Consider the following 14,010-nt stretch of genomic DNA (forward strand, 5'->3'; position numbering starts at 1 on the left):
TAAATTTGTGTCTATTCTTTCCCTCATCTTAGAAATCATCCGTTCTTCGTACTATAGAGAAACAGGTAGAATAGCGCTATTTCCCAAAGAGTCGTGGGAAGTCACGAATAGAAAAGGCAGTAGCTTTTCCTATTGCTCTTTTACCCCGGAAGAAGATTGAGATGAACAGGAAGTAGGGAGGGGGCAAGTGGAGGAAAATATTCTGATGCCTGTTGTATGGTCTTTACATAGTGGTCTTCCTTTTCTTCTCCTACTGTGGGTATAGCGTTCCTGCTTTTTCCTCTTTCACATGCAGATTTCTTGCAGGGGCAGTGCTAGTATGTCGCGGCGGCGGCGGCACAGCGATGAGAGCGATGGTAAGCATGGATGGGGTGAGTGAGTTAGTTCCAGGGTCTGGACTCCACATGCCCTGCGCTTGGGGCTGTGTCATCCTTAGGGCCGGGGGAGGGGCAGGTCTCAGCTGAGGTGACTCCCCACGGCGCTGCCTCGCCTTTGGCTCGGGGTGGTGGCGGCTCACCCTGGTCCTCTGTCAGGACTTTTAGGGCGCTCTGGTGCAAGGAATCGGCTTATGTAACTGGGGCTAAAGACTGTCCTGAGCCGTTGCTTCGATCTGCTTCAAATACAGGGAGCGCCCTGGGTGAAAGTAAACTGGTCAGAGCACTCAGCTCTGCGTATGTGTAGTCATCTTGTAGAGGCTTAATGGAAAACGTTCAGAAAACATTGAGAGTGGAGAACGACCGACTTCAGAAACTGAAGCAAATGCTATTTCTCTTAATAACGCAAATCTGTGTGAGCAGAGTTGGACAGTTTTGCAACTAGCTTTTTCAGCTTTTGATTGCAAAGATAAACTGGTTTTTAATCACACTTTTATTTTTTTTTAATTGCTTTGATGTGCAGTTTTTTCTAAGCTTATAAAAACCCTAAAAATATAAGCAAGGATTCTTAACATCTTTTTTTTTTATTTATGCTAAAGAAGGTGTTATAAAGCACTAACAAAATACACAGTAACTGGTAACTCTGTAAAGTATGTTTAGTTTATCTCACATATACTGTCTCATACTGTAGCAGAAATTCAGAATTATTTCTGAATAAAATTTGAGACGGCTACAATGTTAACTGTTTCCACTTCACAGATTAAGTCATCAGTAATATGGCTATACTTTTGTTTTTCTTGTTTATTGGGTCAATTTTGAATGCTTTGTCAGGACTTTTTTTCTTAGAAGTATGTTGCTGGAATGGTAAAAGTATCTAGACGGTTCTTTTAGAATAAGCAAGTGTACTGGGTCTGGCTGGGATGGAATTAACTTTCTTCATAGCAGCCCATATGGTGTTGTACTTTGAATTTGTGACCAAAACAGTGTTGATAACGCACCAATGTTTTAGCTATTGCTGAGCAGTGCTTGCACAGTGTCAGGGCCTTTTCTTTTTCCCACTTTGCCCCTCTAGTGAGTAGGCTGGGAGTGGACGAGATGTTGGGAGGGGACACAGCTGAGACAGTTGACCCCAACTGACCAAAGGGATATTCCAGACCATATAACGTCATGCTCAGCAATAAAACTGGGGGGTAGTCTTTCCAAGGTGGTTGTCGCTCAGAGACTGGATAGGCATTGGTCTGCTGGTGGGAGATGGTGACTGCCTTTGCATCACTTGTTTCCCTCCTGCCCCCCTTCTTCACTTATTAAACTGTCTTTTATCTCAATCCATGAGTTTTCTTGCTGTTGCTCTTCCTATTATCTCCCCCATCATGCTGGGGGTGGGGGGAGTGAGCAAGTGGCTGCATGCGTGCTTGGCCGCTGGCCGGGGTCAACCCACCACAGCAGGCAAATAACATATTTAATGTATTGAAACAGGGCAACCTCACAAAAGGAGGAGAACATCTGAGCCATCTGAAATTGAAGAGAGACTTGAATCTTTAATATGCAGAGTGGGAGAGAAGGTATAAATACTATTTCCATATTGTTTTGTGACTTAGGGTCCTTGAACATAAAACATTGTTTTCTTTGTTTTATATGTTTTGATGTGTTAATAGAACATTAGTGGTCAAAATAAAGAAAATCCATTGGAAACTTCCTAGCTGGAAAATTGTTGGCCTCTGCAAAACTGGGTTTTTAAAAAGAAAATTCTTAAATGCTAACCCTGTGATACAATGCTGAAGTATAACTAGTGAAGAGGTATCATTCCAACTCTGGACTTTATTACTGCTTCCATTTTTTTCAAGGAGTAGAGGGAAACTAATGAGATGTGTATCAAAAATACCCAAACAAACAAACAACAAAAGACCCCACCAATGTTACAACTGATCTTGGGACTTGGCTGGGTTTGGTGCTTGTAACAAGCGTAGAAAAAAGGGTGACAACAAATATGATGGGTCTTATACGTTAATTTAAGCCACATACAAGCTATGTAGTTGTTTCACTTCCCCTGATGTCGTTAATATAATGTTTAATTCAGTTACTGAGACCTCTGAAGCTATGTTAACTCTTACTTCCTAGGTAAACCCTAGAGCTCCTTGCTGTGGAGAAGTCACAATTGAAGCTCCTCTTAGTCATTTTTGCTTCTTATTTCTAGCAAATGAGAGAATTTCTAATGGAATCATTACTTCTAACAGGAAGAAAATGCAAAGTAATATTTTGTTTTATCCTATTTGCTTGTCTTCTGCTTGTTACTGTGGGGATAGTTGATATACCTGATTGATGAGAAGACACTCTTTTCTTTCTTAGAGTACTTCCTCTCTGGAGAGCAACTTGGAGGGTCTAGCTGGTGTCTTGGAAGCTGATCTACCAAACTATAAAAGCAAGATATTAAGAATTCTTTGTACTGTGTATGTATGCAGAAGATTTGGGAGGTGCTCTGTTATCTATGCTAAATAGAAAAGTTTAAGTATTTGAAGTACTTCACTGCTGTGAACAGCTTTTAGTTCTTGAACACTGTTATTGCTTAGGATTTGTCTTACTCCAGGCAAAAGAAATCTGAGGAGAAGCTTAGTCTAATGACTTAGGCATATATCAAGGAAAATATCCATATACAGTACTCTCATTTGAAATGTGTGAGCAAGGTCATAAGCAGAGTAGATCCCAGAGGTGCTTTCTCGTTGCCATGTGGAATATGCTGGGTAGTATCTTGTTTCTGAATTGAATGGTCACTAAAGAATACAAAAATCTGTTGGGTGCCAATTCTTATCTGTGTATTCCTACTTTTCCTATTCCCCTTTTTAGGGGCTGAGGTGCTCCTCTCTCCATGAACCTACCCTCTAGTAGTGGAGAGATGAAGGGACCAGAGGTAGGCTCCCCCCTTGGCTAGCAGCACTCCTTCCTCTCCCTAGCAAAGCACTGGAACAGAGTTGCTTTGTCTGTTGGGCCACTGGGGATGTGTCCCAGGAGGGGATTGCATGGGGTCTGCAATAGTATACCACATTTTGGGGGAGGTGGGAGGGTGTTTCAGTGCCAGCTTGTGCTATAGCTGTAAGGAAACTTTAAATCAATTTTGTAGCACTGTTCACAAACATAAGTCAAACAGTACATCTGTTTCCCACAACAGCTGAATGCCTTTGAAGGCATGGAGTTAGCTTATGCATTTACAAAATATTTGAAGAAAATAAGTAGTTACAATAGGACCTAACCTGTCTAAGACCTTATATTGAAAATTGCTTACTTAAGTTTGAGATACTTACACTCAAATTTAACTTTTAAGTGATGTAAAATGTTTACATCTCTTGTGTAATCTTGCTGTTCTAGTATAATAGAATGGCTAAATTATGCTACACTGAACAAGTTCATAGAATCATAGAATGGTTTGGGTTGGAAGGGACCCTAAAGATCATCTGGTTCCAACCCCCCTGCCATGGCAGGGACACCTTTCACTAGACCAGGTTGCTCAAAGCTCCATCCAACCTGGCCTTGAACATTTCCACGGAGGGGGCATCCACAACTTCTCTAGGCAACCTGTTCCAGTGCCTCACCACCCTCATGGTGAAGAATTTCTTCCTTATATCCAATCTAAATCTACCCTCTTTCAGTTTGTATCCATTACCCCTTGTCCTATCACTATGTGCCCTTGTAAAAAGTCCCTCTCCAGCTTTCTTGTAGGCCCCCTTCAGGTACTGGAAAGCTGCAATAAGGTCTCCCTGGAGCCTTTTCTTCTCCAGGCTGAACAACCCCAGCTCTTTCAGCCTGTCCTCATAGGAGAGGTGCTCCATCCCTCTGATCATCTTCGTGGCCCTCCTCTGGACCCTCTCCAACAGGTCCATGTCCTTCTTGTACCGAGGACCCCAGAGCTGGACGCAGTGCTCCATGTGGGGTCTCACCAGAGCAGAGTAGAGGGGCAGAATCCCCTCCCTCAACCTGCTGGCCACGCTGCTTTTGATGCAGCCCAGGATACGGTTGGCTTTCTGGGCTGCAAGCGCACATTGCCGGGTCATGTTGAGTTTCTCATCAACCAACACCCCCAAGTCCTTCTTCTTAGGGCTGCTCTCAATCAGGCAGTTGTCTTAAATGGTATTATTTGGCCATATTCCCATAGAGTATATAAAACACTGGAAAATGAGGCAGAAGTCAGAATGGTTTCTAATATATACATATTTAATTAACAGATTTTTTTTTTAAATGACTGATACTTTCAAAACTTTCTGTTAAATGATATATTTTGGCAGTACTTAAAATTATATTACTAGAAGCTTTTGTCAAATGTCATTCCAGTCTGATACCTTATGCCCTTTGCTTCAATAACAGCTTTTGTCCAGATTGAAAGTTTTGCTGTGTTAGAGACTGCAGCTGAAAATGTCTTAAAGTGTAGTTGCTATAGGTTTTAGAACCTACTATAATCCTAAATGCTTGCGAGTTAAAAATAATTAAAGAGAAAATATATTGAAATGTAGTTAAAAGTAGCGTATATATTCCTAAAGGATTATAGTCCTAAAAAGGATGTTCTGTAATCTTTTTTCTACAGGACATATAACTAATGTCAGGTTAGCAGTTTACCTTGCTTAAACACAAGAGAAGCGTAACCTATACAAAGCAGGTTCAAAGATGCTATGTAAATGCAGTGGTTGGCATGTGATAAATGAACATCTAACAAAATGTTTGTTTTTCTTCATTTAAATCAGCGCACGTCTATTACCAGAAAAGCTTACCATTTACACAACATTAGTTGGGCTGCTGAATGCCAGGAACTACAACTTTGGTGGGGAATTTGTAGAAGCCATGATTCGTCAGCTCAAAGAATGTTTGAAAGTCAACATGTATAATGAAGCTGAGTACTTAGTAAGTGGAATCTTTCACATCTCTTTTCCCTCTAGTCTTCCTCTCTCTATCCCCACCCAATATTACTTACTCTTCCTTTTGACATCTAGAGGGGCTGGAGGTTTTCTGTATACGACATGGTCTTTTCTGGCATCCCCATGTAGCGCTCCATAGACATACCAGTAGAAAGTGTGTGGTATTCCTTCCTAAGGAGATGAAAAATTAGGTTATGATTGCAGAACTGACCTCCAAACTATGTGTGAAATTTCCCACAGCCAAATTAACTCTCAGGAAATCAAAGGTTTTCTCCCCCCCCAGTTTGTTCTACAGGAGAATCTAGAAGGTGAATGAAAGCTATTAATTTCTACTGTGCTCAGAGACAAATACTGTTCCTGTTGGGTCCCTTTATTTATTTATTTTAAAGGCAGCTTATTCCCAAGTGGATAGGTTATATTGGATGGCTGTAATCAGTCCTGTTTGCTTGTCCTGCTTGTGAGTAATGAAGACCAAGTGGGTAATTTTCAGTGCTGTCTCCTTTTGAAACCACTTCCATTTGATTAGCAGCATACTATTAGTTTGGTGCCTTGTTAAAACCTGACAGTATCAGTGGTTTTAAAGGTCTGTCTGTATGAAACTAGTTCAAGTTATGGATAAGTGACCATAAAAATGTATTTTGTATGAAAGTCATGTATGAGCAGCATACTGATTTAACACTGATGTATACTGTTATTCTTCTGGATACATGCAGAAAGTGAATTTCCATCTTCAGTCTTGCATACTGTGTGTATGTTACTCTGTCTCTTACCCCCCAACAGCTCCCCTGCCCCACCCCTTGCCCACTCCCCATGTCTCTCTCTCTCTGACTCTCGCCCCTGCCCCATGTCACGCTCTCTTGCTCGCAGGACCCTTCCCTGTGTCTCACTTGCTGGCTGTTTCTTTCTCTGGCTTGTGCCCTGTGTCTCTCTCTCGCTTGTTCTTTCTCCAGCTACCACCCTGTAATGCACTCTGGCTCATGCCTCGTGTCTTACTCATTCTTAGGCTTGCGCCCTCTGGCTCGCTCTCTTGCTCCTGCTTTCTCCAGTTCCCTCCCTGTGATGTGCTCTGTCATGCACTGGATTGCATTCTCTGTGTCTCACTTGTTCTTTCTTCAGCTGTCAACTGTTGGTGCCCTCTGGCTCATTCTTTCTCAAGCTCCCACCCTGTCATGCACTCTAGCTCATGCGTTTTGGCTTGCGCATTCTTGCTGCTGCTTCTCATGCTCCCACCCTGTGACACATTCTGGCTTGTGCCCTGTGTCTCCCTCTCACTTCTTTCTCCAGATGTCACTGTGTCCCCCATCCATTTCCCCCCCTGCTCTGTTGTGCCCTCTTCCCCCCTCCCCCTGTGTGTCCATCCCTTTCCCCCCCACCTCCTTTGAAGTTGAATTAATGCTTATTTCTTTTTGTGTAGTTGAATGCAAGAGTATCCATTTAAAAATTAATAAAATAACATTTTTTGTTGTTGTTCAATAGGTTCGTTTTCTATCTGATCTTGTGAATTGTCACGTAATAGCTGCACCTTCAATGGTAGCCATGTTTGAGAACTTTGTGAGTGTGACACAGGAGGAAGATATACCGCAAGTAAGCATAGTAGCTGCCATCTCGTGTGTTGTGCTGTTTTTACACAATTTCACTTTATCATGAATAAAACATTCACTTAGCATGAATAAAAGGATCCTGTGAGTTAGACAATACATGCATACAGTGAAATAATTGTCTTCTATAGTGAGGTAACTCAAGTAAACTTCTTTTCCTTTGCTTCTGGCAAGTATATAATACTCAGTGAGTTTTGCCAAGTTTATTGAACAGTTGTAATATATAGTTAGTTTGCAGAAAGATTCTAAAAGTAATATTTGTTCTCTTATGTGTGCATGTCATGTTCCAAATAAAATATAACATCTTTCAGGTAAGAATATATTTTTTCCTTGGCTGCCAATCCAGCTAATGCACCATGGACTATGGGAATTGGGTTTAGCTCTTTCTTTGCTGATGAGTGCATTGCAATAGCCTAAAGAATTCATAGATCACGTTAAGGTCACTGTAACAGTGATGCACCTTATGAGTTGCATGTGCCTACTTTATGGAAGGGTCAATTATTAAATCATTCTGCTGATAGCTTAGTTCAAGTTCAATTTCTTTTTTTTTTCTTTATTAAGAGTTTTAACAGAAATTCTTCAGGAAACTTGGCATTGATAACTTTGAATGATTTAAGTAAAGAGGTTCTGTTAAGGGTTTTTGTGTGGGTCTCCAAATATACTGTATGTCTAAATGTCTGCCTCCTGGATTATCCATTCCTGTTTTCAAACAGCCTCTTGACACATCTTCAGGAACTTGAACTGACACACAGTTGTAATCCCAAGTATTGATTGCTGATTTAACTGGAGTTGATCTCTACATCCCCTTAAATACTCCTGGGTTTGCTACTCTTTGCATTGAGACAAATTCAATAAGTTTGTCAAAGAAATCCCTTTTTAATTTATTTCTTGTAGGTACGATGTGATTGGTATGTGTTTGCATTTCTGTCATCTTTGCCTTGGGTTGGAAAGGAGTTGTATGAGAAGAAAGATGCTGAAATAGATCGCCTCTTGTCCCACACAGAAAGCTATCTGAAGTAAGCTATAACCAGTAAAAATATACTCTTTCTGGTACCTATTCAAGTATGGATCAATAGCTTTGATTATTGTTAATTTAGAAATACTCTAAATTCTTAGACCCAAACAACTGTGAGGAAAAGATCCTGAAAAATAAAATAGATGGAGAGGTTTATGAATCTAAACAACTTAAGTATTACTCTCAACTTCTGTGTGTGTTGAAGGTAATATTTTCTTGATGCATATATGTCTGCATTGTTATGACTAAGCTGCTGGTCACCTGTGTCTGTGTGTCTGTCTGTCTGTTTGTGTGTGTGTCTTTTTCTCTAAGTGATTTGAGTTAACACTGCCATTGAGACTAGGTGTTAGTGATAATTTAAATGTTCACAAATCTGTTTTTATACTACTGCAGACCTCATCAGCTGAATAGACCAAATAGTAGTACACTCACAATAAGAAAACATTGCTTTCTTAGATCAGCTTTTTAAGTGTTAGGTTTTCTTTCCTGCATAAACAGGCGTCGCCAGAAGATTCATGTACCCATGTTACAAGTTTGGACTGCTGATAAACCACATCCACAAGAAGAGGCAAGTAGGCTTTATTTTGTACTGTTTAAAAGATACTTTAAAAGAATTATTTGGCTGAAGTGTTCTTCGGAAATTTAAAATTAAAGGTGCTTTAAGAAGAAATTTAATTCTTTTGAATTGCCCTTCCATGTGTCTTTACTCCAAATGGATTCTAGGTAAGAAGTTCTCTTCTAAGTCTTGGGCTAAAACTTAGAGCTGCATTGGGTGAGTGGGAGAGCATTTTGTTGTTTGATGACAGTCCCCTTTAGGAAATGCTGCTAAATGAGGAATAGTCACTGAACATAATATTCTTGGGAAATGGGGTTACAAGGCTCTGTACTGAAAGTACCATTTGGAGAAGGAAGATGTAATTTACCCATTAAAATGTTTCCCTTCTGCAAAAAGAAAACCTTTAGAGTGTTCTTCCTGCAGTGGCTTTGCTTTTTACAGCTCTAGAAAGTGCTAAACAGATACATGCAAATATTATGCAGCACTAATTGCACCCTCTTTCATAATTAACCCAAAAGTATTAGAGGGGAGAGGTGGCTGATATGGGATGGTTTTTCTTTTTATTGAACTTTTACTTTTTCTTCCACTGGATTCACTCCAGTATATATCAATGTCTGCCTTGTACTGAGGAGCCCAATACTGGACACAGCACTTCAGATGTGGCCTTACAAGTACTGAACAGAGGGGAAGGATCACTTCCCTCGACCTGCTGGTTACGATCTTGTTGATAAAGCCCAGAATGTGATTGGCTTTCTTTGCTGCAAGGGCACACTGCTGGCTCAAGTTTAATTTGTTCACCAGGAGCCCCCCCCCAAGGTCCTTTTCTGCTCTCCTTATATTAACTGCTCTCCTTATATTAACTGCTCCCCCCAATTTGGTATCTCTTAGACTGTATTTAAATCTTTAATTGTAATATTGAAATAATGTGGGTCTTTTTGCAGGTGGAATGAATGTTGACTGAATTAATATTGATGCAGTGAATTTGTGTGTCACACGTGGACTCCTGCACTGCGATCTGGTGTTTATTTTACTAGTAAAATGGCAGATGCCTTTAATGTGTGAAATTAGGAGCAAGATTGCTGTTCAGAGTTGTGAAGTTGTCTCTTGGTTTACTGAATCACTAGATGGCTTCTAATAAGCAATTTAAGTAGCTTGTTTTTTTTTCTGAATGCAATAAGGAATTTACCTAAATGTTTGATAGCCCATACATCACAGGGAGCTACAAGTTCATTTATAAAATCCAGCATATCTGATATTTTTTATCTTTTCCTTCAGTACTTGGACTGCCTTTGGGCCCAGATTCAGAAGTTGAAAAAAGACCGTTGGCAAGAAAGACACATTCTGAGGCCTTACCTTGCCTTTGACAGTATTCTTTGTGAAGCATTGCAGCATAACCTGCCTCCATTCACTCCTCCGCCTCACACTGAAGATTCAGTGTACCCAATGCCAAGGGTTATTTTTCGGATGTTTGACTACACAGATGACCCAGAGGTATGTATTTGCTGGGGTAGAACTGAATGTGCAATGGGGGGTTGCAAGGCAGTGCCGGTCAAGATGCAGTATCGCCTCTCCCAGAATGTTTATCAGTGTGAAAGTCAGCAGTAATTACATTTTGATACTGCTGGGGAGATTAACTAGATGACAGAGTTAATGCTGACAGGTAGATTACTGAATTTTAAAATTTAATAAGTGATTTTCAGATCTTTTCATTAAGGATATGTCTTGAATGGATTCTCTGATGTCTAATAATATAACTGTATTTGGGTAACAGCCTCTCATTCTGTGAGGATGGTGGCTTGGGTTTCCTCAGCCTAGATGCTTGTAGGATCTTTATACATTGAAGACTATCCTCTACCCATCTGTTCAAATTGGTTGATATAGATCATGGAACATAGTGGTTGACCTGGGTTAGATCAAAAGTCCATCTAGCCTGGTTTCTGTCTCCATCAGTGGCCAAGAGCAGATGATTTGACAAGAGAATTTAGGCATAGGGAAAGAAAAGAAAATGCTTTCCCCAAGCACTTTTCCACTCATTAGCTTCATTTGATGGCCCCCAGTTCTTGCATTGGAAGAGACAACAAACATTTGTTCTCTCCAACCTCTCTAGGCAATTCATCATTTATAAAATCTCTAGCATATCCTGTCTCAACTGTGTCTTTTCTAGGTTGAATGATAGTAGCCTGTCTAATTGTTCCTTATACAGAAGCTGTTCTATACCCTAAGTCACCACCATCACCTTTTTCTGAAACTTTGCCAGTTCTTCTATACTGCTATATCCTGTTGGGGAGGGGACAGTGGCGAGTATGACTAGAACTGCATACGGAATGGAAGATGTGGATGCACCATGAACCTATACAGTGGCATAATGTTCAGTGTTGTTCCCTATTCCTTTTCTGATAAGTCCAGTCTGTTATTGAATACTGAGATAAGGTTTGTATAGAACTATGTCACAACCAAGTTTGCATTCCTGAACAACAGAGGGCAGTTCAGTGCTCACCACTTTATATGTGAAGCTGGTCTATTTTTCCCATCTGTAGGCAAAAGTCAACCAGTCATTTTATGGTTATCTTTTGCTTTAACACACAGACACCAGGTTTCTCAAGGTTTTTTTTTATCTGCAATTTTTCATGGATGGCCTTTGTTGTTACCAAGTTATTTAAAAGTAGCGTCTGCAAGCTTTTTCATATCCAATGCCTGCTCCCTTTCCAGATAATTTATGGATCTGCTGAACAGCACAGGTCCCTGGATAGATTCCTGTGGGATTCTGCTGGTGACCCTCCTTTCCTGTGAGAACTGATCACTTACTTATCTTTTAACCAGTTATTTATCTGTGTAAGGACTTCCTCTCTTATACTGTGGTTGCTTAGTTTACATGAAAGCCTTCTGAAGATCCAGCTAGGCTGTCAGCCATGTTTCTCATATCTACACACAATTGACTTCGTCAGAGAGCTCCAATAAGTTTGAGAGGCCTGACTTTACAAAAGCTGTGCTGCCTCTTCCCCAAACAGCATTTATGCTTATGCCTCCTAATGCTATTATTTTTTTAATAGTTTTCAATAATTTGCACAATATGGAAGTCAGCCTTGCTGGTTTGCAATTTCCTGGAAGACCTTTACAATTGATATCATCTTAGTTGATTAGATATCAGGTTGATTTTGAATGAGAGGATATGCACCCCAATTAATACGTCAGCTATTTCATTTCAAGTTCCTAGAACTCTTCGGTGGGTAATCACTTGTTGGCATGTCTTCATCTAGACACAACTTCAGCTTTCAGGATTCCTTTTGCTAACCTCTCTTGTACTACTGTTTAGCACATCTGATTTCCTTTTTGCCTCTTTGCAAGTCTCTCTCAGTAAATAGTATGCATTTGCTGCATGGTAACTTTAAATAGGCTCTGTGCCACCCTCAAAAATGGAACATTTTAGCTGCCCCTTTTAGCTTCTATTCATAACACCCTTTTTGAAGCTAAGTATGTAAAATGAAAAAAAATGCAGTAGTGTATTTTTTACTCAGCATGTTTTTACTCAGCCTGTGTTGCTGTCACAGTCAGTCATGTAGTCAAATACTGTCTTTTCCCTGTTTAGGCCTGGAATTTCAATCCATCAGGGTTCTGTTACTTATTTACATGTTTAGCTTGTTGATCTGATTTGCATCTGTGCTCCCTTTAGCATGCAACACCACTCTTCTACCAGTATGGCCTATACTTGCTCCTGCATGCTTTATACCTTGATGGTTCTTCAGTTTTACAGCGAGATTGCCCTTGCCTAGTCAAAATTTCCACCTTTCTGTGAACAGAGCTGTTATCATAGCCACAATGGGAAGAGCAAATAGATACAGTAATCTCAGTGCCATTTAGTTGTATTTTCTGGAACATTGATACATCACTGTGAGCACATTACAAAGAATTAACAATATGCTTATGAAATCATTCTGTCCTACTTTTTAGGATGTTTCTGGGACTATTTTTTTGTGGTTTTGGAAGATAATTCTCAGAGCCAATGAAATAGTTATCTTTTGCAAGTATTGCACTTGCTATAAATGTAGGTTTGTGATGCTTTGGGTCTAGTTTTGCAAGGCTGTAAAGGATAATAGGGTACTGGTATGCAATCGAGTTCTTGCAGCTTGAGTTCTTGCATCAGCTGATGCATAGTAACAGACAGTGAATATACAACTAAGCCACACTGTGGACTAATTATGAAGTAAAGCATGTAAAGCTACTAATTATGAAGTAAAGAAGTAAAGCTATTAAACTATGCTTTTATAACCAACATAAAGACAGAACATTGAGATGATTAAAGCTGCAATGTTTTCACTTTGCAACTAGAGCAGGCTGCATTGTCAGTTCCCAGATCACTCTGATCTTCTGTGCTGTAACTGGAAAAGATGAAGTGTGTATTAATACACTCTCAATAATTTTGTGTAACTTGAAGAAACAAAAGGTGCAAAATTTCAATTGTTTAGCATGGTCCCAGCTGCCTAAATATAGAAGTACTTAAATCTTGTACGTGAAATTAACAAACTATAAACATCACCAAAACTGTTTCATTGTAAATATGGGTGCAGTTGAAATCATAGCTGGCTATTTGTTTATAAAATTTTTTACATGATTCATGTACAAATCTGGTACAAAAATCCAAAATCTTTTCTTATGATAATGTTGTATTTGGTAACTTTGTACTGAAATTTGAAGCCTGTCTTTTAGCTGTTGACTCTAAAACTTGCTGATGTTAAATCTCCATGAGTGCCTAATTCAATCTGTCAAGTTTTATTTTTATTTATATGTGTGTGTGTGCGCACATATTAAAAATTGTGTTTCTCTACAGTGGTCTTTCATAATTCTTGATTCCATTTTAATAGGGCCCTGTCATGCCTGGCAGTCATTCTGTTGAAAGATTTGTAATAGAAGAAAACCTCCACTGCGTCATCAAATCCCACTGGAAAGAGAGAAAGACTTGGTAAGATGCTGCTTATTGTTATGGGTTCCCAGCACTGTTTATGTACAATCATGGCTTCCCCTAACATCAGGGACCTTCAAAGCCCAACAACATTTAAGTAAAAGTTTGAAATTCAGCATTTCCTGAAGTGTTCAGTGAACTATGGTTGACGCTGTTATCTGGAATAATGTGAGGCTGGAGTATCCTGATCATGGATTGTTCATGTAATTCAGTAGGGCTGAGGTACCCTGATGATTGCATCCTGGATTATCCAGGATTTCTCTACAGAGGATGGCACAGACCCACTCTTTGCAGTGCTGCAGAGACTCTCAATGTGTTTGTACCGTGCTTTCCAACACAAGCATGACGAGTGTTGAACTGGCTCTGTCTGGAAGTTTCCTGTTGCTCCTGCTTCTTCTTTATCCCATTATTTTTTCCTCTTTTTGTAATTTTATAGAAGAGGCAATTGAGCTAGGTCTGCATGGGAGCCAGTACAGTGTCAACAAAGTTTATTATTTAAAGTTCTATGCAGCTGTAGGAAGTGATGTTGCAACAACGTAGCAAATCTCAACAAGGGACCTTATGGGGAGGGAAGATGATAGTTTAATTTTGAAATAAAACTGAAGTAAAGCT

At 39.9% G+C, this 14,010-nt stretch overlaps 1 protein-coding gene across 1 annotated transcript in view; it reads left to right on the top strand.

The window, feature by feature from the left end:
• Window positions 1–319: 319 nt before the first annotated feature.
• The window catches only part of LOC309601490 (nuclear cap-binding protein subunit 1-like), a gene marked incomplete at both ends in the record, with an annotated part of 56,230 nt that continues 42,539 nt past the window's right edge, over window positions 320–14,010 (top strand). Inside the window, 9 exons of the mRNA XM_082334516.1 lie at window positions 320–356; window positions 1,851–1,936; window positions 2,721–2,821; window positions 5,102–5,258; window positions 6,749–6,856; window positions 7,765–7,886; window positions 8,384–8,453; window positions 9,717–9,932; window positions 13,301–13,398. Of these exons, the coding sequence (XP_082190642.1) occupies window positions 320–356; window positions 1,851–1,936; window positions 2,721–2,821; window positions 5,102–5,258; window positions 6,749–6,856; window positions 7,765–7,886; window positions 8,384–8,453; window positions 9,717–9,932; window positions 13,301–13,398 (995 nt within the window). The remainder of the gene's footprint in view (window positions 357–1,850; window positions 1,937–2,720; window positions 2,822–5,101; window positions 5,259–6,748; window positions 6,857–7,764; window positions 7,887–8,383; window positions 8,454–9,716; window positions 9,933–13,300; window positions 13,399–14,010) is intronic.

The sequence above is a fragment of the Platalea leucorodia genome (assembly GCF_965183815.1).
Source record: "Platalea leucorodia genome assembly, chromosome: W".
Classification (NCBI taxonomy): Eukaryota; Metazoa; Chordata; class Aves; order Pelecaniformes; family Threskiornithidae; genus Platalea; species Platalea leucorodia.